Source organism: Heliangelus exortis, chromosome Z, assembly GCF_036169615.1.
Source record: "Heliangelus exortis chromosome Z, bHelExo1.hap1, whole genome shotgun sequence".
Taxonomy (NCBI): Eukaryota; Metazoa; Chordata; class Aves; order Apodiformes; family Trochilidae; genus Heliangelus; species Heliangelus exortis.
The window spans coordinates 72,167,736-72,195,528 of NC_092454.1; the positions used below are offsets into that span (position 1 = coordinate 72,167,736).

At 38.9% G+C, this 27,793-nt stretch overlaps 1 protein-coding gene across 3 annotated transcripts in view; it reads right to left on the reverse strand.

Moving 5' to 3' along the window:
- Positions 1–559: 559 nt before the first annotated feature.
- The window catches only part of KIAA0825 (KIAA0825 ortholog), a 232,423-nt gene continuing 205,189 nt past the window's right edge, over positions 560–27,793 (reverse strand). For all 3 annotated transcript variants that reach the window (XM_071731888.1, XM_071731889.1, XM_071731887.1), the window contains one exon: positions 560–869. In XM_071731888.1, the coding sequence (XP_071587989.1) occupies positions 755–869 (115 nt within the window). In that variant the 3' untranslated portion in view covers positions 560–754. The remainder of the gene's footprint in view (positions 870–27,793) is intronic.

Consider the following 27,793-nt stretch of genomic DNA (forward strand, 5'->3'; position numbering starts at 1 on the left):
CCTGTGTCCAGTTCTGGGCCCCTCAGCTCAGGAAGGAGATTGAGGTGCTGGAGCAGGTCCAGAGAAGAGCAAGGAGGCTGGGAAGGGATCCAGCACAAGTCCTGTGAGGAAGGGCTGAGGGAGCTGGGGGTGTTGAGGCTGGAGAAGAGGAGGCTCAGGGGAGACCTCATCACTCTCTCCAACTCCCTGAAAGGAGGTTGGAGCCAGGGGGGGTTGGGCTCTTTTCCCAGGCAACTCTCAGCAAGACAAGAGGGCACAAGAGGTCTCAAGTTGTGCCAGGGGAGGTTTAGGTTGGACATTAGAAAGAATTTCTTTAGGGAGAGGGTGATCAGGCATTGGAATGGGCTGCCCAGGGAAGGGGTGGATTCTCCATCCCTGGAGATATTTCCAAAGAGCCTGGATGTGGCACTCAGTGCCATGGGCTGGGAACCAGGGGGGGAGTGGATCAAGGGTTGGACTTGATGAGCTCTGAGGTCCCTTCCAACCCAGCCAATTCTATGGTTCTATGATTCTATGATTCTATGATTCTATGATTCTATGATTCTATGATTCTATGTCCTGTTGCTCGCCTTTATGCAGGTGTGAAAAATTGGCTGCCTGGATCGGGTGACTGGACAATAACAGGGGAACACTCTTCATTTAAAAACTCCTACTCAAGGTATTTATTCCGGATCTTTCTGGTCCTCTCAGTTATAACTAAGCCATGAAGTTCATGTTGAATTCAGAAAAAGGTGCTACCCACAACCCAAGGTAATTATTCTTCTTTATCCACTGAGGTAGGAGTGGTCTGTGTCAAATAAGCATTCTTTAAGTGTTCCACCATAACTTTATCCTCCTCTTCAAGTTCTGCACCTTCTTTCATCTCCCACCTGAAATAAAAACAAGGTTTTATTGGTTTATGTGTTCTTAAGACAGCCTTTAGAACAAGCAAAAAACCAAAGCAAAATAAAACCACCAAAAATCTTGGCCCGCACAACTGGCATGACCCTGAGGCCATTGACACAAATTATCAAAACTACCACAAAACCTTAGTTATATTGGGATAGAAGATTCTTTTTCTGTTTTATATCACAAAGTTGGAAGAGGTGCAAGTCTGGTAAAACTGGCAGAGAAAAAGTGGGATTCTCAGAGGTATTTTGGAAGTTAAGAAGATGCTCTCATCACTGTCTATGATTGCAGTGAAAACTCAAACACCACATGATGTCTGACCCAATTATTTAATGTGAATGGTTATTAATTCCCTTGCAATGAGATATTTTGTCACAAATTGCCACAAAACTGGCTGGCTGTTAGTTTCTTTAACTATCAGCTACACCTAACATGCCAAGAAATCAGTAACACATCAGATCCCTCACTTTCTCCATGTGAACACACAGTTCTAGTTTAGCAAGAAGTCCTAATAGCATTAAAACTGAAAAGCTGAAAAAGTCGAAGAATTTGAAGATTATTTTGCTTTTTTTTTTTTTTTTTGTAGTTAATTGAATATAAAACCGTAAGTTCCACAATAACTTTATTCAGAAAATAAGGATGATAAATGATATGTAGTCAGCTAAAGTTTATATCACTCTAATTATGCCTAAATAATGCTTAATCATGTGACATCTTCAAATCTTGTGGCTAGTTACGAGTTTTATTTCCCTTTATCAATCTCTACCAGTTCAAAGCAGATAATAAAGTGTAGGCTTCCAGTTCAGACCAGCTGAAGACAAAAGGTAAAGCATGAAAACTGAATAAAGGAATTACATTTTCAAATATTAAATCCAGTAGATTATACATGAGCTATAGGATGATCCTGCAAAGTAGCAGATATGTAGAGAAGCAGCAGAACAAAGTCTCTAAGAAACTCATGTCAGGAGCAATACTTTAATCCTGTCCCCACACTTGTGCAAAAACCAGAAGCCAAGGACAAGTTTAGACTGGTGAATAAATCAATATATTCTTACAGAATGGTGAGAGATGGTGGGAAGAGTTTATTGCATTCAGCATGTCTGTAAAAAGAGGACAATATTTCTTGGCAAAGGAGCATGGTGTGCACTTTTTGTAACTGTATTTAAAAGCTTACTAAAAGCAGGAAAAGAACAAGTGCAATCTGATTGTAAAATACATCTAGGAAAAATATATTGAGTGAACATGTATAAATTAGCATACATCCATCATGCCCTAAACTTAAAAACTGGATCTGACAACCCACATTGCTGCCTGCAGGGAAGAGGTATCAGAACAAGCAAAGCATACTTTGAATAAAACTGTGAACACTGTATGTCCATCATCAAAATTCCTGCAGTAATTAACTTATTACTCCATCCATATTGACTACTCTCATGCTTAACCTTATCTGAATATTAACACTAGGTACAATTAGTTGTTCTCATGTCTCTCTGCTCCATTTTCTGGTTTATGATATGTTTATAAAATCTGGATATATTAGCACATTTATTTTTGCAGGCATCCAAGGTGAATGCTGTGAAACAGGGTGGACTGCTGATCCTTTTTCCTTTGCTCCTGTACCAACCAGACTCTTCAAACCTAGGAAGAAGCCTTGCAAGCCTTAATTTGAATTTATGGTTCTCAGAGCCATTCTGAAACACCACTTTACCAGCAAAATTGATTCATCTTAATCAATTTGATTTGTTGTATATTTTTAAAGTAGTGAAACTGTTTGCTTAGAAGGTCGACAACTGAAAATGCTAAATGGAAAACATTCAAAACTGTTATTGCTGGAGGTCTGAGACAGAAATCTGGCAGCTTTGGCTAATGGAAGCTTAACAATAAATCAGCAGATTCTTTTTAAAGATAGTGACTTCATACTTGTCAGCACATTTCACTGAATATTTAACATTAGCGTTGGTAAAAATCTTCAATATCATCCAGTTTGGACATTCTTTAGTGCTCACTTTATAATAAGTTATTACTGATACATTACAGTGTAATTTTATCAAAAAGTAGTCTATTCTTAAAGCATTTAAGCAGGCCCAATGAGGATAAGAATCCCTCCTATGCCTTCACTTAATAGTATCCATAATTAAAGATCTATGAAAGCAGCTTGAAAAATACGTGGTCCCTCATCTAATATGGAAATTTTTCCAAAGTTACTCTTAAAGTCTGGGGACAATACTGTTTTTTTAAAAGACTCCTGGGCAGTAGGGAAGGCTGTTGATGAGAAAACAGGTGTTTGTGTTCAAGTGGAAAGGGGGTCAACATTTATTACTCAAAAATTTGTCCAAAAATGGAACATGTTTTTGCTAGCATATCTAAAATGTGAATCAATTGTTTTGGCAATAGTAATTGGTTCAAATCCAGCTATCCAGTTCAAGTAATGTGAATGTGAATGAAATCACCATCAGGAATCACTTTCAGAAAGCAAGATTTATCAGCTCAACAGGCAATCTGCACATCTCTGTTGTTTCAAACAATTAATAATGTAGCTGCAGAGAAAACTTACAAATGGATAGGTGGCACCTATTTTATTTCAGTCTTGGTGTATCTTGGAGGATTAAATAAAATCATCATTTCTAAAGGGTACTGTAATTATTTGAAACAATCCATTGTGTCACCATCTGTATTTTGCTTAGTGTTGATATAACCATGATGAGTCAGAATGTCCAGAAAGCCCATCTTTCAGAATATTCTCCATATTTAAAAGAAAGGATATGTTTAGCATAAAATCCCATCACTTTTGTATAATAATATTCAGGGTAGTGCTGCAGATTTTTGGGCCAGCACTACTTGTGTACTTACAGAATTAAACATTTGAAATATGTTTCCAAAACACTCCGAAATGTTGAATTATGTAGATGACACTGTGTGCAACTGAACTGCCTAAAAAATTCTCCTGTATTCTTTCTGTGTTGCATGTGGCTAAAAAAGGGGTAAAAACAAACACCCTAGCAGTATATTTTTTCAGGTAGACATAGCAAAACACATCAGCACAGATAAATGCAGTGCTCAGTGCCCCAGGAAAATCCAGTGATCCCAGCTCAGGTTTCTTCAGGAAAGTATCCAGCATCAATACATCCATTTACATAAATGGGTACTGGGGTACTTCTGTCTTTCTACTAAAGTGAGTTAAAAAAGATAAAGAAATAGCAAATTTAACAGATTTACATATCTAGGAGGGATAGATTTAACACAGGGTGATAGGTTTGCAGCTTTGATTTTCTCTGGCAATATTGCTTAATATTTTGCAAACTGGAGATAGAGATACAAAAAGGTGCTTAAACTTAACTTACATTCCCTTTTATCTTTATGTGATTTAAGAGTAGTTTCGTGTAATTTCCATGAAAGTGGTTTCCACATATTCACCTTCTGTTTCTTCAATAAACTCTTTTGCTGCTATTTTCAAATTTCTGTCTGAATGCATTTATTTATAAATAAAACTACAAACTGAGGGAGGCAAAAGAAAGAGATAGTTTGTGGATAAACAGCTAATTGATGCAATTTGCGAAATTGAGATGAAATTTATCCCATTGTTTAATAGGTAGAGATTTTATGCAAAGCACTTAACCCTAAGACATTCCCAGCTGTGCCATATTCTCTTACATCCTGTGCTTGCAGCTGCGGAGCTCTCCCAGCTCAGTTGGTCCTGGGGTCCTTTGCTGTTTAGAGTTTTTTTCATGTGCAGGTACCTCCTGTAGCCTTTTTAAACTTGAACAGACGTGAAATGATTAATTGTGTTTTCTCCAAATGAGGTTTTCATATTTTACACTTGCTCCTTGTAGAATATTGCAAGGGATCAGACCCAGCCAGCACGGGGTTTGGAAGGACAGGTCCTGTCTGACCAACCTAAGCTCCTTTTATGATCAGGGGACTGCCTGGGGGATGAGGGGAAGGATGTGGATGTGCTCTACCTGGACTTCAGCAAGGCCTTTGACACCGTCTCCCATAGGATTCTCCTGGAAAAGCTGTCAGCCCATGGATCAGGCAGGAGCACCCTGTGCTGGGTTAGGAACTGGCTGGAACGGGCCCAGAGAGTGGTGCTGAACGGGGCTGCATCAAAATGGCGGCCGTGGTGTCCCCCAGGGATCAGTGTTGGGCCCAGTGCTGTTTAATATCTTTAGTGAGGATTTAGATGAGGGGATTGAGTCCATCAACAGCAAATTCACAGATGACACCAAGCTGGGGGGAGTGTGGATCAGCTGGAAGGCAGGAGGGCTCTGCAGAGGGACCTGGACAGACTGGAGAGTTGGGCTGATCCCAAGGGGATGAGGTTCAACACAACAACCCCATGGGGAGCTCCAGGCTGGGCACAGAGTGGCAGAAAGGGAGCTGGGAGTCTGGATTGCCAGGAAGCTGAAGAGGAGCCAGCAGTGTGCCCAGGTGGCCAAGAAGGCCAATGGCATCCTGGGCTGGCTCAGGAACAGCGTGGCCAGCAGGTCCAGGGAAGGGATTCTGCCCCTGTGCTCAGCCCTGGTGAGGCCACAGCTTGAGTCCTGTGTCCAGTTCTGGGCCCCTCAGCTCAGGAAGGAGATTGAGGTGCTGGAGCAGGTCCAGAGAAGAGCAAGGAGGCTGGGAAGGGATCCAGCACAAGTCCTGTGAGGAAGGGCTGAGGGAGCTGGGGGTGTTGAGGCTGGAGAAGAGGAGGCTCAGGGGAGACCTCATCACTCTCTCCAACTCCCTGAAAGGAGGTTGGAGCCAGGGGGGGGTTGGGCTCTTTTCCCAGGCAACTCTCAGCAAGACAAGAGGGCACAAGAGGTCTCAAGTTGTGCCAGGGGAGGTTTAGGTTGGACATTAGTAAGAATTTCTTTCTGGAGAGGGTGCTCAGCCACTGGAATGGGCTGCCCAGGGAAGGGGTGGATTCTCCATCCCTGGAGATATTTCAAAAGAGCCTGGATGTGGCACTCAGTGCCATGGGCTGGGAACCACGGGGGGAGTGGATCAAGGGTTGGACTTGATGAGCTCTGAGGTCCCTTCCAACCCAGCCAATTCTAGGATTCTATGATATAATTATGGTGAATACTATTAGCAGATTGTTGAAGATGAGCCTGACCGTGTGTTTTTTTCTTTTGCCAGTCTTTGGCAGAGAAAGAGAAAAGCAACAAAGCAGGTATGGAGCAGAGACAGATGTTCTGGTGGTGTGTTTTTGCCTTTTGCAACCTCCAATCTATTTATAATCTATCATCACCCATCCTATTCTCACATCTGTGCAGGACCTTTGGTGGATTCAAGCATCTTTGGTTGAAACAACCATTATCCCTCTGTACCAGGTTATAATGGCATATTTGTATCTGAGATGGGAAATACGTGGAGTTTGGATTTTCGTATAGTTCTTGGCATTTCTCATGATAAATCAATACATTATAATTCTAACTTTTACATTAATGTTTATTTTAATCATAAATTATACATTTAAGCATACAACAAGGCTGCCAATAAAAACTGGTGTTCTCTACACTGAGCTACAATGGGGAGATAAATTGTGCAGTTAAATAAAAAATATCTTGCTACCAGCTCATGGAGCATTTTAAAGAATCATCTTTTTGCTTCCTGAGAAACACAGCTGTGGATCAAACCTTTGCAGGCAGTGAAACAATTGTTTCACCAATTCCTAGCTTGTCGTGCTTCACCATGAGACAAGAAATCACAGCAGCTGGTATCTTGTTTGCTGTTTTTAAGTAATAGAAGAAAATACATCTCTGTAAGTTTCACTCCATATTTCAGCTGTAAATACACTTTTTGCAACGTGAGAAATCATAGACCATGAAATGCATTTTACATCAGTGTCAGACAGCCAACTAAACCCAGTGTTTCTCTGTAATCTCAAGTCCTGAAAAATCTTTCAGCTTCTATGCGGGGCAGTATTTCAATTTTCTAATGGTAGCACTAAATTAAAAGGGAAGTCTCTGGTAGTTTAACCAGATTGCATTTGTTTAAAATAATTTATTTAAGACTCAGAGTAAAATTTTAGCCCATTAAATATTAACTGTTAAAAAATATCTGCTTTGTTTGAGTAATTTTTGCAGTAATCTCAGATTTTTTAATTCTCTCTTTATTCCTCCTGCTAAACAAATAGAAGGACATAGAAATATGGACAGGCAGCCATCAAACACAGCATGAACAAGACCAAGATGAGCAGTGTGATGCATCTAAAGGCTCTGGTAGTGATGTTCACCCTGAAATCACATCTGGGACAACAACACCTCCTCTAAAATAAAGAGTCCTCCTCTGTAGTGAAAAGTTGCATTGCTTGGAGGACAATCCATGTGAAAATCAGTGTTGTTCATTATACTCAGAAATGAATCAAACCTGAGGATTTTGCCAAATTCCTCTCTCTTACATATACACAAACACCATGAAAAACTCCCTTCTGGAAATTTCCCCATCAATAAAATAAATTTATTTATTACCTAGAGGAGACAGAGGAAGGTTCAATAAGAATTATTATTTATGTTTTTGAATTATCTGTCATGCTTTTAATTATGTATACGCTGCAAAAATGGGAGAAAAGGAGAAAAAAATAAAGGAAGGCACAGCCATAAGGGATCCACAGAGTTATGCTCCCAAGGAGCAAACAAAGAGAGAATATTTCTATGGGAAACATTTCAGAAACTGTGTCAAGAAAAGAGAAGAGAGCTCTGACTCGCAGGTTAACCTGTCCCAGCTATGAAGTTAAGACATTAGAAGGAATTTTAAGAAGTTTTGAACTAAAATAGAAACTTCACAAGTGTTGGAATAAAATGATGAAAGACCCTTTTCCAGGGCAAGGACACAGTTATGATGGATGTTGTCAAGGGCAGCAGAAAGCACACTGCAAAAATTTCAGCAGCTTTCCAGCTGCAATAAAAAAAGGAGAAGTATATTTACCCAGCCTCCAAGTTATTGGTTTGTTATCCCATGTCTTTGAAAAGAAGTGGATCAAGCCTCACAGACACCAAGCCATGAGCTGCTGACAGCAAGAGCATCCTGCAACTGGATTGAAGCCTTATCCTAGGTCTTTTTTTTTTTAAATTCACCTTTTTTTTTGTTTTGTTTTGTTCACATTTCTAACAGTACATGTCAGAAAGGTCTATATTCTCAACATTTCAGCTGTGTCTTTTAAAAAAAAAAAAAAATCATTGTCACATTTCATTTTTTCACTGCATTTTTAAAGCTTTAAATAATAAGCATTTGAGAGACCTAGATGCATACTGACCCAGCTTTGTTGTGACTGTCACCATATCTCATCTGAAGGGAGCCCAGTTTGCTGGATTTCTGCTGCAGGAGGATGTCATTTAAATTTTATTTTCAGTTTTCTGAGATTTCTTCTTTAATACACAACTTGTATGCACACAAATCCTCTAGGTGCAACACCATTTTCACTGCACTAACGTTGGTGTTGTAGTTAAGATGTCAAAAGATCAAAGGATGCTCTTAATAAAGGTTTGATAAGCATTACCAGCTTGGGTGAGAAAACATATATGTGTGTATATATAAGTATAGACATGACAATTCCAATTAATCAGTGATAATAATCTATATTGAGAGAGAAAATGGAATATATTAAACAATTAACAGAAGACCATTCATACACCTCTGAGAGTGGCAAGCTCTGAGGCAACTAGAGTGCAACGACACCAGAATTTTCAGATATCTAGATATTTACACCCAAAAGCAACTTGGGATTCCTGTTTGCATCCATCCTCAAGTTAGAATGAGATGCAAAAGAGAGAAATCACAAATTTCTAAAAATTTTCTTTCCCAGTGAAGGGGGGGACCTGGCAGATTTAGGGAAGGTGCCTGCAACCCACTCCTTTGCATTTTAATAAATATGGGGGGTTTACCCTAATTGGTGAAAAATGCTGGCTAACAGATCATGAACAAAAGGACAGATTTTAAATTACCTGCTTATTGTCAGGTGATTTTAGTTAGGGTGAGTCTTCTAAATTTAAATCTATTGTTAAAGAATTTGGGTTTACAGTTTATATGTACATTTTTACTCAAAATAATATTTCAATACCAGATTTTTTTTTTTTCAACCCAAGTATAGGTAAGGTATTTTAGGTTTAAAACAAAGCATTTAGATTTTTCCATGGTGGAATTTAAGCAAATTAACAAAAAGTCCCAAATAAAAATAATTTATACAGCCTCAGTTTGCTGGCCTCCTGCTTTACTCAGGTCTGGACTGAACTACATTCTCTCTCAGTCTAACTGCTTACAGTCTTAAGCAAAGTATTTACTATTTTCTATTTATTTACTATGGGTAATGTCTTATGAAGACATTCACAGAAAAAATATTCCTGCAAAGATCATGTGCTCTGTAGTGATGCAGACACCCAGGAGGGCAGATTTTATGGAAAAATGGGATCAATAACATCATGTCTAAGATAAGTACTTGGAGGTGCATATTCAAAGGGTTTCACATTTTCAGTAGTTTTAAGCAACCTGGTAATCACCCTATGAAATTAATTCAATTATTTCAAGCATTAATATGATTTCTTTTTTTTTCAAGGAAATCAAGAGGCCAAGGTTCACAGAAGGATTTATCTTACGATCACAGTGCTGGCAACATTTCTATTCAGAAAATGTTAAGTTTCACCTGCATGTGAATATGTGGTAGAGCTTAGGAGCCAAAAAATCCATCTACTAAAAATATCCTGCTCTTCACATCATGCACTACTTTTTCCCTCTATTCACCCCTCCACATTTTATTTCAATTTGCAAAGGCTTTCCATAATGAATGCTGAGAACCCAACGTAAATACTTTAAAGGATTAAGCTTTCAAATATGGTTACTGAAATCTGGTTACTGTGGCATATGCATGTTCTGTAAATACAAACACAAGATATATCTGCTGAGAAATTGTATTTGATAATTTGACAGCTTGGTGGCTTAAGAATATAAAAAATTCATATTTTGTCAACAAGAAACTTCCTCCATTTGTTAAGAATGGGATACTGTACTAGCACAGAAAGATGAGCATTTTGAAAACACAGATTATCATGGGAGTAACATAATCCTCTATTAATCCACTGAATATTAAAATAATATTAATTTCCTTTTTTTTTTTTTAAGAAAAAAAAGGATTTTACTCAGTAACTCACAGAAAAAAGGAAAAAAAAAAAAAAAGCAACTGAAATTTAAGCAGAAATTTGAGTGAGACAGGAAGCTGACTTTTGTCCAAATCTGAGTAAAGGAAAATGCTGAAAAATGACCTCTCATGTTCATACCAAAGTATAAAAACCACTCCTGTCTGTCCTGTGGCCAGAATCCCCCACTCTCCCATGAGGACCAAGGATTCCTAAGGTTCATCTGGAGCTGGGCCACCAGGAGCAGGTTGCTCAAGGCCAGGAGCCCTTGGAATATTTCCAAGGACAGTGGCTCTGTTACTTCCTTGGGCAACCTGGTTCAGAGTTTGACCACGCTTGGAGTTATAAAAGTTTTTTTCTTTTTATATTATTATATTTAGACACAGCTTCCTGCATTCCTGTTGCACGCATTGCCTCTGGTCCTGCTGCTTGGGCAACACTGGGGCTTTTGCTGATGCAGAAAACACCAATTTGCTGAGTGCTTTTCATGGCTGTATTCCTGCTTTTACATAACCACAGATCCATGGAACAGTTTGGGTGGGAAGGGACCTCAAAGCCCCCCCTGTGCCAACCCTGCCATGGTCAGGGACCCCTCCCACAGCCCAGGGTGCTCCAAGCCCCATCCAACCTTCAACTCTGCCAGACATACCAATATTAATTGGGTATTCCTCTGCAACAATAATTAATAAAATACAAGGAATCAGAGAATCCCAGACTGGTTTGGGTTGGAAGGGACCTTAAAGCTCATCCAGTCCCAAACCCCCTGCCATGGGCAGGGACCCCTCCCCCAGCCCAGGGGGCTCCAAGCCCCATCCCAGGTGTCCATGAAAGCTTCCAGGGATGAGGCAACCATAATTAATGCTCCTTGACTTAATCAGCAAGGAATCATGGAAGGGTTTGGGTTGGAGGGGACCTTAAAGCTCCTCCAGTCCCACCTGGACAATCCAGGGACCCCTCCCCCAGCCCAGGGGGCTCCAAGCCCCATCCAACCTTGGGCACTGCCAGGGATGGGGCAGCCACAGCTTCTGGGGGCAACCTGTGCCAACATCTCACCTCCCTCACAGGAAAGCATTTTTCCCCTACAATTAAAAAAAAAAAAAAACAAAAAAAAAAACACATTTCACAGCTAGAAATCAAGAAAATACCTTTGGATAGTTTAACAAGTTGGGTCTTTCCCAGCCAGGATCAAGGCTCACTTCCCTGCTTTGCTGCCTTGGGGACAGTGAGGAAAAAATGTGCAGCATGGAGAGATGTAATAAGAGTGATTCAGAGAGGGTTTTATTAATTCCTTAACAGAGGAGAGAGGAAGTATCACTGTGGGATGGTCTGTATCTTTCTGATTCAAAAGGCTCAGAGGAGACAGTGAGTGACAGAAGAGGGGTCTCCCATGTATGGGTGAAATCCCCACCTGCCAGGCTCCTGGCTTTCTGTCTCTGCATGATGAACTTTAAAAGGTTTGGATTTCATCTTGATGTGGGATGGGAACATTTGCTTGAGTCTCAGAAATCTTCTCCCTGACAGGAGCATCATTTCCTCTCCCTCATCTGCCAAGCATACCGAAATCAAGCACATGATAAAAAATAAAAAAATTAAAAAAAAATCTATGTATCATCCAGATACATCACAAGTGAGGATCTGGAAGGTGTCCAAGAAAGCAGATACAGGTGGAGCCTCCAATATCTGGCAAAATGCCTGTCAATTAATGCCATTTCCAGCATTTGTAAGTGTAATCTGTAGCCTGTTAATGTGTCTGCAGCTCCTTACATATTTCAGACAAGATGAGCAACAGTGTCTGATCACCCACCCTGATTAGGATCAACCTGAGGTAGCAAAGGGTTAAAAAAAAAAAAAAAAAAAAAAAAAAAAAAAAAAAAACAAAAAAAAAAACAAAACAATATTTCATTGACATATCTGAATTCGTGGTAATGCACTTTTAATTTTTCAAAATCAGAAAAACAGCACAAAGTTCAGCACTCTCAGGAAAAGGATAGTTTGGGCAGATAGAGCTGCTAAAGCAATAAAGAAATTATGGATATTACAATAAATGAGACCAGGAAGCCAAAGTTAGTGCAATGTTTCTCTCTTTTTCAAAATTCTAATTCTCTCTGTATTCCTGCCTGAGGCAGACAGCTTTCTCACTATGTATTTGTGGAGCATCATATGAACTTTACTCTGGGATAAAATATTGAAGGAATAAATTGTTGAAAATGTATTGAGATGGTTTTAATTATTCAGTATTTTTAATAAGAATGATAGATTTAGGAATTGCAAAGAGCCTTTAGGATAATAAAACTCACAGTGCCTGCTGCAGCTGGCACTTAAAATGTCTGTTTCATCCTAACCAAGCAGTTTTTCTGCTCCTGAAGTATCTGAAGAGGACACAGATCTGGCTGAAACCATGAACAGAGGAATGGGCACTGGGTAACAAATGTTTTATCTGTCAACTTTCAACACTTCTTACTGACTGAGTCACTTCAGAGGAAGGGATGAAGTGGCTGTAATGGCAACATTAAGACTTCTGTGGTCATAAACACCTTTGAGAGGTCAAGCATAAAATGACTACAGGCATAGTAAAAAAAAAAAAAAAATTTTTTCTTTTTTTTTTTGGTCCTATGCTCATAGAAATCATGGTTAAATAAATGCCACACCAACTTAGTGCCACACCTTACATAGTCACTCACTGCCAGGCTTTTAACATCCCTGTCCTGTTTCTGAGATGCTGCAGTGTTTAAGACACATCCTGACCTCAACAAGACTCTGAACTCTCTCTTACAGAAGAGGAGTAATCAGAACAAAGGGGGTTTGTGTAGAATTTCATTCCATGCCTTTGCATTTCTTTCCCCTGTAAAGCAGCACACCCTAAAACCCACAGAGAAAATTTGTTAGAAGGCCAGGAGATAAAGAGTTATTGTGGCAGAGATTAAAAACAAGCAAATATACATAGGGGAAAAAAAAAAAAAAAAAAAAAAAAAAAAAAAAAAAAAAAAAAAAAAAAAAAAAGTAGTGTGTGTAAAATGTCTTAAAATAATTTTTGAAATTTGAGAAGAGGCAAGGTTTGCAAATACTGCATGGGGTACTTTAGGCCCATCTTTGTGCCAACCAGATCTGAGCTCCTTCTCCACAACTTGGTGAGAAAACACCATGGAAGTGACAGCATCAGTGAGACTGCAACATGGGAAAAAGGAAAAGGAGAGAGGCACAGGAAGAGGCAGATTAAAACAGAGATACCTTGACAAATTTACAAATTTGTAATATCTGCATTGAAAGAGATCCCTGCAGAACTCAGCACCACTGGTGAAGGGTAAGGGGAATTCCTGGTGGAAGATTTTCAAGACAGAAACCTCCCAAGATTGGGCTGTCATTGGGATAAGTGTTTAAAAGTTGGACACTGGCTGAAAGGTAAGGTCAGCATAATATCTGAAGGTAAATAAAGGGTTAATAAAGAAAATATTTTATATAAGTAAACTTTTGAACAGAGACTTAGAAGAGTAATTTCAAGAATATATGAAATAGTTGGAAAGGTAGGTAAATTTTAAAACTAAATTACTCCACTATTTCAAGAATGAAACTGTTGCTAGAACTGAAGTAATTTTACAACCTCACAGAAGTAGCTGAAATTACAAAAAAGAAAAAAAAAAATGTAGAAAGATAAAAGAAAGCATTCCACATTCAAAGTGGAATGAAACAAGAGCATAAAAAGAGTAAAGGAGTTCTGAGTAAATACATAAATACCATGAATAAAAGTTTAAGAAGGTGTTAATACTGTTTTGAATCCTGCTTTCACAAAAAATATTTCATTAAAACATAAAAGGAAAAAAAGGATGATATTATGAGATTCTGATATTCTTATCTTAAATATGTTAATGGAAGCTTTATATCAATACTGTAAATCACCACAGAACTATTTGTTTAAACCAGAAAAAAAAAAAAATGTGATGCTGCTGTCTTAGTAATATTAATATAAAAAAATAGAATCATAAGGCTGTTAAGAACATAAAAATCAGTGTTTGCTAGGCATTAGTACCAACTATAGCAATGACAGGTCATAGACTACAATTTGATTTAAACTCATAAAAATCTGTCACAAAAAGAACCTTACTTCAAGTCCAGAAGAGCCACAATTAAATAGAAAAATGCAGTTAAAACCAGTGAAGTGTGCATAACACAAAAAGCAAAAAATAGTTGCAGTAACACAGGTAATACACTGTATTTGTTACTACTGGGTTACACATCAGTGCACAGCAGGACAGAAGCAGTACCTGCTAGGAAGTGGTGTGGAAATCTGAGGACCAGGCTACTCGATTATTTCATAAATTGTGTTAAAAATAAAAATTTTAAGTACTAGACATCTGGCATGACAAAAATGAAAAGGTCTTAAACCTTCCCACATGAAGGAACATAGACAAGATACAAAGATGCCAGCAGGTGATGGTGTTCTGCAAATATCTGTGTGACAAACACACTGAAGTGATGGACTCTGCTCCACCAGAGCCAGCTGATGGGACAGGATGCATTTCCATGTTCTTCCACAAAAAGAGGAGGAAAATTCCTGAACCCAGCAGTGCCAACACAGAACAGAGTTTCTATTATCTGACTGATGCTGCAAGATGGAAACCCACACAGGTCCATTATAAAGCTCAGAACCATGAGCTCCGTTTGTGGGATGGAGATGAATATTTTGCACCAGTATCACTACATCTTTACCCAACTTTCATATCCTTTTCTGGGTGAAATACTAAAGATTTGCAGGCCTGGCTACTACATGGCCAGTGATCTACAAGCCAAAGGAGATCAAGCCAGGGAATGGGAATTGTTGGCAAAGGCTACGTAGTAGTCAAGTATTTTTTCACCAAAAAAAAATCAAATAGTGCACTAAGTAAATATTATAACTGTGGAGAAATGCAGGCACTCCAGCAGAAGAGATCTGACTGGTTTGCAGAGAAGTATTGCAGTCCTGAGAATCAGTATGTAAAATTCTTGTTCTTGGCTTTCTGTAGGCTCGTTGCACTTAGTACCAACTTGCCTATTCTGTATTAGAGACTTCAGTTGCTATAAGCTCGTTTTCATTAGTAAAAATATATCTAAACACAAACAAAAAATAATAAAAAAAGCCCCATCGTATCAACAATTTATTAGGCACACAGGAGGTAATGAGTTCTATTTCTGAACAATGAATTGTGAGGTTCAGTGTGTGACAGTGAGTGGTCTTCTTGGTTTAGGTGGTGTGATAAAGTATATGATCCATTAAAAAACCCATTTTCCCCCCTTTTAACTGCTCCTTCTTTAGCCTCCTTGTTTCCCTAAATTTGCTGAGCCCCTCTCTTTCTTTATGTTGTGTTAGTGAACCAGATTGCTGATATCACAATACCTTGTGCAACATCTCCTCTGCAGCAATTTTGTTCAGGTAATTTCCTCAAACACAAAAGAGACAACACAGATAGGGCAGTGCTAGCCTGAAATTTAGTCCCGGGTAACAAATCATCAATTTAAGCACTTCTCTAACAAAAACCGAGATAATTTTCCTCTCTCAGATTGATTTTTAGCTGTGCTATCACAGTATTATCCAATGCTACAAGTATCATGCATATTTAATTTTATTCCAGTGATAAAACATTTTGTGGAAGGAAGAGGAGGATAAACTGACACAAAATGAAACAATTCTTCATGTTAAAAATAACCGGCATGAAAACACAGTTGCGAGGAAGGTAAATTATAAAGTATGCATTTATCCAATCATTTTAAATACCATAATTACACTGACTGCTCATCAAAAGACTTTTAAGACTCATTAAAATTATAAAACATTTCTAATTAAATCCATATTTAAATGAAGTTTCTATAACGAATCTACATGGTACTTTAAATCAAACAAAAAAGTTCTGGTGAAAAATCCAATTAATTGAAGTTTTTGTAAGAATTACAGCTTAATGATGGGGGCACAGCAGTTGCCTTTTAGTTGAAATTGAATATTACTGTGTTATATCCATATTTAGCTGAAATGTGTCCATTAAATAATAAAAAGTTGTGGTTTATCACATGCCAAATATTATTTAGCATAAAGGTTTTGGTTCAGGTTTGTTGTTTTTTTTTTTTCTGGAAATGGTAACTTTCCAATTCATCAGTTGATCCAAGTGGCTCTTAAGGTTAACATTACCTTATGTCTGGTTTAATTGATGCTATGCAAAGGTGAAGAGGATCTGGATTAGTGAAACTCAGTCTGACACCCACAGCTGCTCTTTGTCTCAGAATTTTACCCACTTCAGCTGATGACGTGGGGCTGTTGGGTTGGCCCAACAATACCCTTGGCCTGAAATACTCTTTCTTCAGAGAAAAGAACACTCCAGCCCTTGAGCCTTGACATGGGGCTCCCTCTGACCTCAGACTGACAATTTCACAGTTTTATCATGGCTCTTTCCCAACCTTGCTCATAGGACTTGCTCCTTTTATGCCTCCTGGTGGTGCCACTCCAGTGTGAGATGATCTGCTAAAGCTCTTCACTCTCTGACAAACCAGTGGACTTGGACAAGACCCCAAGTCTTGAGCCAGGTTCCATAGCTTAAAGCTGCCCAGTAGTGCACACAAACATTCTCCATCAGCATCTGAACGCACACAAATACACAGAATCACAGAAAAAACCTCAAAGATCACCTGGTCCAAACCTTCTTGGCAAAGCCATGGTCTAAATAAGATAGCCCAGCCCCCTGTCCATCTGAATCTTTAAAGTGTCCAACGTTGGAGAATGCAACACTTCACTGGAGAAATTATTCCAGTGGTTGATTGTTCTCATGGTGAAAATTTTTCCTCTTGTGCCCAATCAGAATCCCCCCACCAGTGACTTGCACCCATCACCCCTTGTCTTTTCCTTGTGATGCCTTGTAAAAAGGAAGTCTCTCCTTGGCAGACACCCTTTAAGTCATGAAACATGGTGGTGAGGTCTCCCCTGAGCCTTCTTTTCTCCAGGCTGAGCAATCACAGATGTCTCAGCCTTTCCACATATACCCAGCTTCCCAGCCTTTAGACTCTTTTCCTTGCTATTGTTTCATTTCTATTCACCAGAGAAGTTGGAAGGGACTTCTGGAGGTCATCAGAACAGGTGTAAATATTGCTCAGGTCTGTGTCCAGTGAAGTCTTGAACCTCTCCCCAAGGACCATGAGTCCAGAGAGCCTTTGGGCAACCTGCTCCAATGTTTCATCAAATCCAGCATCCTACCTATTGACAACCTTTGTTATGCAGTTGGATTTGTTAACAGCTGTGGAAGAATATTCCACGAGTGAAAAAGAGAGACTTGGAAAAGTCTGGCTTTTTCTTTGTGTATTTCAAATGACCATCAGCAGTTTAAGGATGCAGAAATCCAGTTTTGGGATTTAAGGATGCAGAAATCCAGTGTGGGAGCCCTCCCTGACATTTGGTGATACTCAGGAGCATGAGGGCTCCCTCCTGAAATCTGATGGAACAAGGAAATCCTCAGGGAGTAAAGTGTAAACAAGAAGAAGCTTCCTTGCTACTTCTCCCTGTGGGAACATCCCCATCAGAAGAGGTGAAAAAGAAAAAAGAGTTTTAAAGAGGATGAAATTCATGGGGTGCCAGAAGCACAGGAGGAAAACGTGTAGTTAAAATGGCAATAAAAGATCAACATGCTAACCTGGAAGGAAAGAAGGTTTGTACACAGGCAAGGGCAAAGCTACACTGATCTGTGAAAATGGAGAGAAAATGAAAATGCATCTTTGAGGAGCTCAGAAGAAGGGGATTGAGTCAAAGGACTTAAACTTCCTTCTTTTTAAGAGGATTGGACAGGCAGTACTTCAGCTTTCTGTATGCAGATTTCCAGTGTTGGAAGAAACCCATACAGTTGAATTTTTAATATATAATTCTCAAAACAGCCGCATAGAGAAATGTACCTCTATTTAACAGACTGTGAAAACAAGGCACAGGAAGATTACAGTGGCCTCAGGTTCAGGGTCTTCTAAAATGTGCACTCTGGTTTTCACTGAAGAAGTAAAGAAAAAATCCTTCAGTTTTTTTCCATGTGCTCTACTTATTTCCTTAAAAATAAGGATCAGTTTGGGTAGTTGTAAACTGTTGTTACAGTGGCTACTTAAGAGATGCTTCCTCTGACTTCCCCATCCCTCCTGGTCAAGGTTTCAGAAATGTTCCTTAACACTGGATCTTACTTCAGCAGGGGGGCATCTGCTGGCAGAGATTCATTCCTAGAACCTGATTTCAGAAGAAGGATTTTTCATAAGGAATCTCAGCACATGGATATTCTGAGAGGTCAGAAGTTTCCTCCAGATTCCCTGAGTCTCAGTGCCCGTATTCCACCAGCAAGAGCTCTGCCCAGACAGAGGGAGAAAGAAGAGAAAATCTCATCCAATGCTCATAAAATAACAGAACCACAGGTCTGAGTCAGAAGAAACCTTTCAGATCATCCAGTCCCACCCCCCCTGCTATCATGGTCAGGGACCCCTCCCCCAGCCCAGGGGCCTCCAAGCCCCATCCCAGGTGTCCATGAAAGCTTCCAGGGATGAGGCAACCATAATTAATGCTCCTTGACTTAATCAGCAAGGAATCATGGAAGGGTTTGGGTTGGAGGGGACCTTAAAGCTCCTCCAGTCCCACCTGGACAATCCAGGGACACCTCCCCCAGCCCAGGGGGCTCCAAGCCCCATCCAACCTTGGGCACTGCCAGGGATGGGGCAGCCACAGCTTCTGGGGGCACCCTGGGGATCAGCACCCTCACCCCAAAGGATTTCTTCCTAATATCTAACCTAAATCTCTCCTGTAAATTAATTTTACAACTATGGGTATGCAAAGCTACTGTTAAATGAGATTTGACTACATCTCACAGAAGATTGTTGGACCATTTGGGTTCTTGCAGTATTTTGGAGGTCTCTGGGTATTCCTTGCACTTGTCAGTGCACAGGAAAACGTTCTGTTCACTACAGATTAAAGCCACCAATCCTGTGCAGGACACCCTGTGAGTGGAAATATGTGTCCCTGTACAGCAGCAAATACAGCAAACACTGCCAGGGATGGGGCAGCCACAAACTCCTTGGGCAACCTGTGCCAGTGCTTATGCCATGCTTATCATATTCTGAAGCTGTAGAGAAAATAACACAGAGAGTCCATGATGTCTGTAATTATTTCTGATGTATTTTCACTCTAGATTGCTTTCAAACTACATGACTGTTGGGATGTTTACTTTGTCCCTCTGTCCTCCTCAATCCACCCACCTCTGAAGTTGCTTCCCTTGATAGTTTTATTTTTCCTCTAACCAGGAGGCTTGAAGAAATTAATTTTTATTTTTCCTTTCTAGCCAGTCTTTGTCCCCAGATGCTCAAGGGGCAAACAGGCAACAGGTGAGACCTGTCCCTCTCTGTACCTTCTTAGGTGTGTTCACAGAATGATAAGAAATGTACAGTTTACCTCAGGAGCTACAGATCTGAAGAAACAAAGATGAGCTGGAGTTTTGGCAATCAGCACTTGTGATAGACGAGACAAATTCTACTGCACAAAGAAATAACAAGACCTTCTTGAACCCTCCCAGTGATTAATTAGAAAGCCTGTCTTACAGATTTTTCTCTCAGGTGTAGTAACCTCCTAGACCTTACCATTAAGAACTAATAAATAAATGCTTGGTTAAGCACAAACTGGTTGATAGGTAGTGAAAAAGAGTGATGATCTTGGTTTTTATGCAAGGAACTTACACTGTCGTGTTTCCTTAGAGGACAAAAATAATACCAAATGAAAACAAAATTTTCAAGAGCCTGGTATAATGAATTAATTTTTAAAAAAATTATTCCTGTATTTCCAATATCCATGCAAGACGCAGGAAGAGAAGAGCTGAAGGTGCATGCAGGATACTCTCTTTTCATATTATTTTTAGATTAGCTGCATTAATAATCTGAAATTAAACCAGAAAGGGAACCTAAAGAAAATATTTATTAGTCTAAACAAACCAGGTATACTTGAAGCCATGGGAGATCTGTATATTGAAAGACAATGTTAATTTTTTACCTTTAGGCCATTTTATTTTCAGTCTGCTGCTAAGATTAGTTGGCACAGATTAAATGTTACATATTTGCCTCTGTATTGCACATACTATGATAATAAAGACCATCACAGTTGACTTTTCTTAGACAAATCTCCTCATGTAACATACAAGAAAGGAAATTAAAGATTACATGAAAGACATAGTAACTCCAGTTCTGCCCCCTTTGTTTTTTGTTTTCTTAAGAAGTTACAGATTAATACAATTAGAAAATAAATTGTAAATTAATGAAACTCATAAGCAGTTTAATTGCCAAATAAGTATTAGCTCATTAAATTTGAGATCACTTACACTCTATTATTAACTGTGAGAGCCTTACACTTGTTCTGAGTAAAAAAAAAAAAATTAAAAAATTATCTTAATAGATGAAGTAAAACAATGTCTTCAAAGTGTGACAAAGAAAAACCTTAATTAATGCATCCCACCATATACAACCCTTACTTGTATAAGCACCAGTCATTTTTTGTATGTTTAGTGGGGCTTAAACATTGAATTTTCAGTGCCATAGGAGAGATGTCAGGGTGAGCAGCAGCTGTCACCCCCTGGGCTGCTCACCCCTGGCCTCAGGAGGGGGAAAATGTCCCTGGCAAATGGTTCTGACCTGACTGTTCCTTTCCTTTTCCCTTCCTCTATGCCAGTGCAGAAGTGTAAAACCCAACAACATCTTAAGCAATGTTTAGCTGGTTATGTCAGGATGCTTCCCACTCAGAGGATTCAAGGATTGCTGCTTAAGAAGATATCTGACTTTAAATCCAGACAGCAGAATTTCTTAGGAAACAAAAATCATATTAAGGGAAAAAAAAACCCAACAAAACTAAAATGTATGCAAAACCTTGGAGTCAAATATCAATATTTTTTTTTTTCCTATAGAAAGAGCATTTAAATAGAGTTGATAAAATAAACAGGGCAGGCTTTTCATAGCCTGCAAAATAAAATATCTGTATTCTGAGCAGCATGAGATGTCAGATGCTAAGCACATTGGTGAGCCTTGGAAAAAGTAAATTTAAATAAGATATGAACTGTGTTATGCACGGGTAGAAAACACATAAAATTAATTTGACCTGTCAGCTGAAAGTTGAAGGGGGTGTGCCCAAGCTTAAATAAATCCTCATGCTGCTTTTATTAATTAACATCTGTACAAATCTACCCCTTCTGAAAGCTCCCTTAATATTTCACTTAACCCATTTAAAGTTCACCGTTCTTCTTCCAAGCTCTTTCCCCACACCTGATGGAAATTATATCCCTGGATTTCTGACCTGCCTGCATTTTAATTCATCTTGTGTTCCACTTGGAAATCCATGTTTTGACAGATTCCCCCCCCCCCAAACTCCTTGATTAATGCCATGAAGGAACCCCTATATGCCTGGCCTGAACGTGATTTAATTTTGTGCAGGGATGCCTGGGCTGGTACTGATCCAATTCACCCATCCAGGTGGCTAAATTTGGGCTCAGTGAGCTGTGAAGAGCTTCATCCAGGGCCATCCCAGGTTTCCTCACACAGCCCCACAGTGTGGAGCCACTGCCCCAAACACCATTTGTCACAAGCCATTAATATAAAATAAATTATTGCCATTCTTGGTTGTCAGTGGCTCTGCCTTCACTTTGTCTGGGCTGGGATGACTGGGACCCCAAAGGGAACATTTCCAGTATGGTTATGATGGAGCACACTCCTCCCCTATTCCTCCTGGCCACTAAAAAGATGTAGAAAAAGCAAAATATTTCCATGTTTTGCACAGATGATTAGAGCATTAGCCATGAATGCTGGGGAAACTTACATTTGGCAGTCAAAACTTGCTCAGTGCTGACATTTTTTTGCTCATTTTAATGCCACTAATAAGTGCAAGGTTGCAGCATGCATTCACCTGTGTGCAAAGAACACATCATAATGCTAGAGTGCAAAAATATGAGTGAGGAGAATGACCTTGGCAAGACCACAAATCCTTAGGGCCAAGAGATAAACTCTGTGAAAAAGTGAAAAAGATAATTTTAATTTGTTTTCTCAGTTTTTACTTTCTCTGAATAAACATGGATGCAAAAACTTAGCAGTGGCATCTGAGAATTTTTCTGCTGAAGTAACAAGAAGTTGTAGCTGACCTCTCTGAACAACATAACAATACAGCAGTTTTGTTTGTTTTGTTTTTTTTTTTAAATCACTGTTTTCTGTAGGCCACAGAGAGCAGAATGAAGTGGCTCAAACAGATGGTATTAATTTGTATTTAGAAATTCAAAGGCACTGTAGGTCAGAGATAACTGCTGCAGCCACTAGGCAAAAGCACAGATAGGATGTTTTCCATTATGGGTACATCTGGGTAACAGTGAAAAGAAGCCCAGAATTATGTCTTTTGATCTGCAGCATATAAATAATGTGGCTTGGGACCACCCCCAACATTATTATTTATTTGAAATATTTTTATGAGAGACTGAAAAGTAGCAGTACTAAGAAAAAAAGGGAGAAATGTCTCCTGTTCATCTCACTAAAAAAAGCATTCAGATGTATTCACTAAAGATGCACTAGAAAAAATGAGAGATGTTCTTTAAACAACTATACCTGAATTTTCAGCACTGGACACCTAAAATACAGCTTAAAAAAAAAGGTGAACATTCAGTGGCTCAGTTAAGTGATGATGTTGTGCTAACTGAGCACTTGGAATTGTTAAGGGAGAGATAACAGTGTAGATGATCCATTTAATCAGTTTTTACTTGGGATATAGAATAGAATTTTTTTATTTTGTTTTGCTTCTTCTAGAGGCTGCCATTCAGGCCACTGTTACACCTGTACAAGACAATCACAAAATATTTACTAATTACTAATACTAATACTAGTATTTACTAATTACTAATTTACTAATTACTAATATTTAAAATGGTGGTGCCAGACTAAAACCCACCAACCACCATGAGCTGTACAAGACTGAATGGATGCTGGGTCTGAGGAAGGGCAGATCCACCTAGCCCCAGGAACAGATAACTTACAGTAACATAGATACAGACTGTTCAGAACTGGAGACAAAACTTGAGCTAGAAATTATATTAAAGAACCAGAAATTTTTTTACACAGACAGATATTTATATCCACACAACTATTGTATACTCACACATTTTATATGCACAACTATTTCAGTCATCTGAAGCTGAGAACAAGGTATGCAGCAGTAAGAGAGAAACAGCCAGACAAAAGTTAGTATTAAAGAGAAAACAAATCCTTTTCTTTTTCTGAACAGCCCAACCAAACAGAATATTCAGGGTCCTGGTTTCAATTCATCCCACAAAGTCTAACATGCTTTTCCCCCTTGCCTGCTTGGTAATGCCACAGCACAATCAGACAAAATTTTCTCACAGATACAAAAATGTTGTTAAAAGGTTTAAAGTCAAGTGCTTGGAAAGTTTGAAGATGGTGGAATTAAGGCTAACAGTGAATTTCAATGAGTAAGTTTCATGCACCATTTTTCTCCCTACCACTGTGTTTTGGGGCACGTAAGAGAGATAACCCTCTAACTGTGTAATACCCAGTATTTTATTTTCTACTAAGCCTTCAGTGAATCACCTTGTATATAATTTACCACACACTTCAAAGCTTGTATTATTACAACTATTCTTAATTTTATCTTGGGCTTTCTGTTGCAGGCATCGCCCTCTGAGTGCTTCACAGACACTAAAGAAAATATTCACACAACTTGCTTTGAGATGAAGAGATGCTTCCCCATTTAATGCATGGCCAAACTGGGACAGAGTTAAAACCAAGTCTGAGTTTTAATTTTGAGACACCACTAATGCACCCCTGCAGAAGGTTTGGCACCACATGATGGTTTTCTTTGTGGAAGGACCCCTGACAGTGGTCTCAGTCTACAACTGTGAGTGCTCAGATCTGCTCTGAATAACACATGGTATTCTTCACTTCAGATAATCTGGTCTGAAACCAGCACAAACTCTGTCCTGTGGACAATAAACCTTGGTTAACCATATATGAAGGATATACCAAAGAGCTAATGGTATATTTGGGCAAGCATTTCACTTCAGATGGTAATCAGATGAAGCTGAATGGGAAACATATAGCTTCATATAGCAGAGTTTTGCAAAAATTATCCAATAACAATAGTGATTCTGCCTTTTGACACCACAAAACAAAATGCTAGCTATTACTTTTCCTATTATATTTTCTTAATTCCCTGCCATTGTCATCAGATGCATAATAGACTTTAATGTGCATGCATTATTTTCTTTTGATTAAACAGGTGCACTGAAACTTCAGTCATATTAAATCATGATTAAATGCCTCGGTTTTTTCATTGCTTTTTTAGAAACCCATTTTGGAAATTCGATTCTGAAAGGAGATTTTAATTTTCCTCATTCTTTTTTAAAGTTAAATTTTCTAAAGAGTCAGAATAGACAGATATATTCACCTTTGAAAGGTGAAAGACCTTACCCAGAGTGATCTGATTACACTACTTATGAAGAGGATGACTGCCTTTTCCACATCATCCTTAGTTTTACTTTACACCTTCACAATACTTCTGATTTGCTTAAAGTTGGCTCTAATTAACAGGGTTCTAGTTCCAAAGCACTGATATAAAACGATAATACATTAATAGCCACATTATAAGGAAAGTTTTCTTATGGCAACAATCTGGGTAAAAAATTGGTACAGAAAATAATGAGAAGTTGAGAAGATGCTACTAGGCTGTATTCTACTGTACAGTCTAACTTCATATTTAAATGAATTTAGTCTGAAAAATCCCAACAGTCTGTTATGTTCAGAAATTACCGTAGGTTTTAGAAATTCTAAGTGATCTTCTAAAAGTTCTACATTCTGTGGTCAACATTCTTTTCTCACAAGCTCAAAGTCAAGCCCTTTAGAAGCATCTGGAAAGTAACATTCACAGAAAAATTCAACGTAAATTATAAAAAATATAAGAAGGGTTGGACCAGATGATCCTTGAGGTGCCTTCCAACCTGACATTTGATGATTCTATGGCAAGGACCCTCACATTTTGCATCTAGAGAACACACAAAGGCTCTGGAGCAAGTTAATGCTCCAGTTAATGCTCTGGAGCAAGTTAATGCTCCAGATGTTCAGAAACTGTGTTGACAAGGATGCAGAGTTCAAACACTTGACCATTCTCTGGTTGCCTTCTTTTTAGAGCCCTGACTTGTGTTAAAAAAGCAAGAGAGTAAAAATTAACCTGAAGTGGTCCATATGATAGTCTTATTGTACTTATTTCACCTGATGAAAGAAAACCTTGCATTTTTTTCACGAAAACCTAAGCCACCTCCACCAAGAACATTTTTTGGCTTTAAGGTTTAGAGAGATGCCATAATCTCCCCTAGTTTGACAGCAAAGGTTGCTACTTCTGTGTGTTGGACTACACAAGTTTCATTCACCTGCCTTTGGGTACAAGCCCCTACTGCATTTTTAACAAAGCACACTGTCCAGGGCAATAAATGAAAGAGAATGTTAAGCTGGAAAAGAAAAAAAAAAAAAAAAAAAAAAAAAAAAAAAAAAAAAAAAATCATATAATATAATGTAATACCAATATTGAATGATAATAAAACTCATTGGAGAATACATATTGATGCCAGCATGGTGATCTAGAAAACCTCAGGTTTAACTGCCCCTGTTGCTCAGACAGAAATGAATTGGTTAATCTTTGATTGTGCTCAAAAGGTCTCCTTGCTCCTCCAGATTTTAGGAGGCAACAGAAAGAAGCACAGCCAGGTCCTTTGCAGGCATGCAATAATCACACTGAGAGTGGCTTTTGCAGGGCCACAAAAGGTCATAATTTCACTGTAACATCTAAGTCTTTTGTTGCAAAGTACAAGTTATGAAAGGTGTGTGTGTTTATACAAAAAAAGCCTAATGCTGTGTAAGTAGCTAAAAAAAAAAAAAAAAAGTTACAAGGATTTCTTCGTGCAGTATTCAGGTGATTTGCAAAGAAACAAAAGAGCCCTTGAAGAACAATGTGCAATCTCAGACTATTCAGCCTATGTGTGTTTTCCTACATATGATTTTTAAAGGCAACCATTGACTTTTTCTTCTCAGTGTAATGAAATTTAACAGTGCATGGATGCTAAATCCCTTCCACGTGAAACTGAAGATAACCATGTTGCTAATATATACATCCCTGTGTATGTAGTACAAACAATTATGTTAAATCATGTTATTATTTAACATTTACTAGTAAAAATACTTTGGGTTTAAGCAAGATAAAGCTTTATGATTTGAAGAGGTACCTATAGTATTCTCAGTAGTTCTGAGCAAGAGCTCAGATATTCAGACAAGAGTTAATCATAACTCTGTTTTACAGGATAAAACTACCTTCTTTAATTATTACACTGAGGATTTTGTAATTCAACAATATAGCCCTACTAATGAGTCTGTCTAGAAGAAATTTGCATGTTTTAAATTGGAGACATTTTAAAATACCATAGTTAAATCCTGATTGTAAGAGAAAGCTCTTTTTTAGATTTATTTCAGCTTCTATCAGGTGACATTATTTTTCCAATAGTCACTAACTCCATGCATCTCATTTGAAGCAGTTATGTCCAACCTATAATTATTTTCTTCTAATTAGAGTAATTCACGGTTAATTATTCAAAATGATTCTTCTTCAAAATCAAACCCATTTCTTGCCATGGCACTTTTAAAATGTAAGATACAAATAAAGTATTCCTACATGCAAATTTTTAGCAATAAAAGAATGTCGATTTGGCTTCCTTAAAATAGCATTAAAATCTTTGTACAGCAGTAAGGACTCTGATAATACCAAAATCATAGACAAAAGTATTTGCTGCTGTACAGGGACACATATTTCCACTCACAGGGTGTCCTGCACAGGATTGGTGGCTTTAATCTGTAGTGAACAGAACGTTTTCCTGTGCACTGACAAGTGCAAGGAATACCCAGAGACCTCCAAAATACTGCAAGAACCCAAATGGTCCAACAATCTTCTGTGAGATGTAGTCAGATCTCATTTAACAGTAGCTTTGCATACTCACAGTTGTAAAATTAATTTACAGGAGAGATTTAGGTTAGATATTAGGAAGAAATCCTTTGGGGTGAGGGTGCTGAGCCCCGGGGTGCCCCCAGAAGCTGTGGCTGCCCCATCCCTGGCAGTGCCCAAGGTTGGATGGGGCTTGGAGCCCCCTGGGCTGGGGGAGGGGTCCCTGGATTGTCCAGGTGGGACTGGAGGAGCTTTAAGGTCCCCTCCAACCCAAACCCTTCCATGATTCCTTGCTGATTAACTCTAGGAGCATTAATTATGGTTGCCTCATCCCTGGAAGCTTTCATGGACACCTTGGATGGGGCTTGGAGCATCCTGACCATGATAGCAGGGAGTGGGATCCTCAGGGTCCCTTCCAACCCAAACCAGCCTGTGATGCTGTGTGTCACACTCTGCATTTTGCACTGCTGCTGGAAAACCCAAATATTTACTCACTGTCTCCAAAGGGATTCTCTTCCAAACTCCTTTAAGATTGATCCAGTGGATGGACTGATCATACTTCTTTATTGGCTGGCTGGTGAGAACTGCAGGTCCTCACTTGACATCCAGTAAAAACACTTCTGTTTTTCAGAGGTAAGTCCACCAGATAAATTTGATTAAAACTAGCCACGAGTTTCAGGAGCTCTGTCCTGCAGGCTTTAGCAATTAAATGACTGGCTGAAATTTTTTGCCATACCCCAGTGCATACCCATATTTAAATGTACTAGGTTCTAAACATTTATATAAATAGATAAAATTAAGCCTT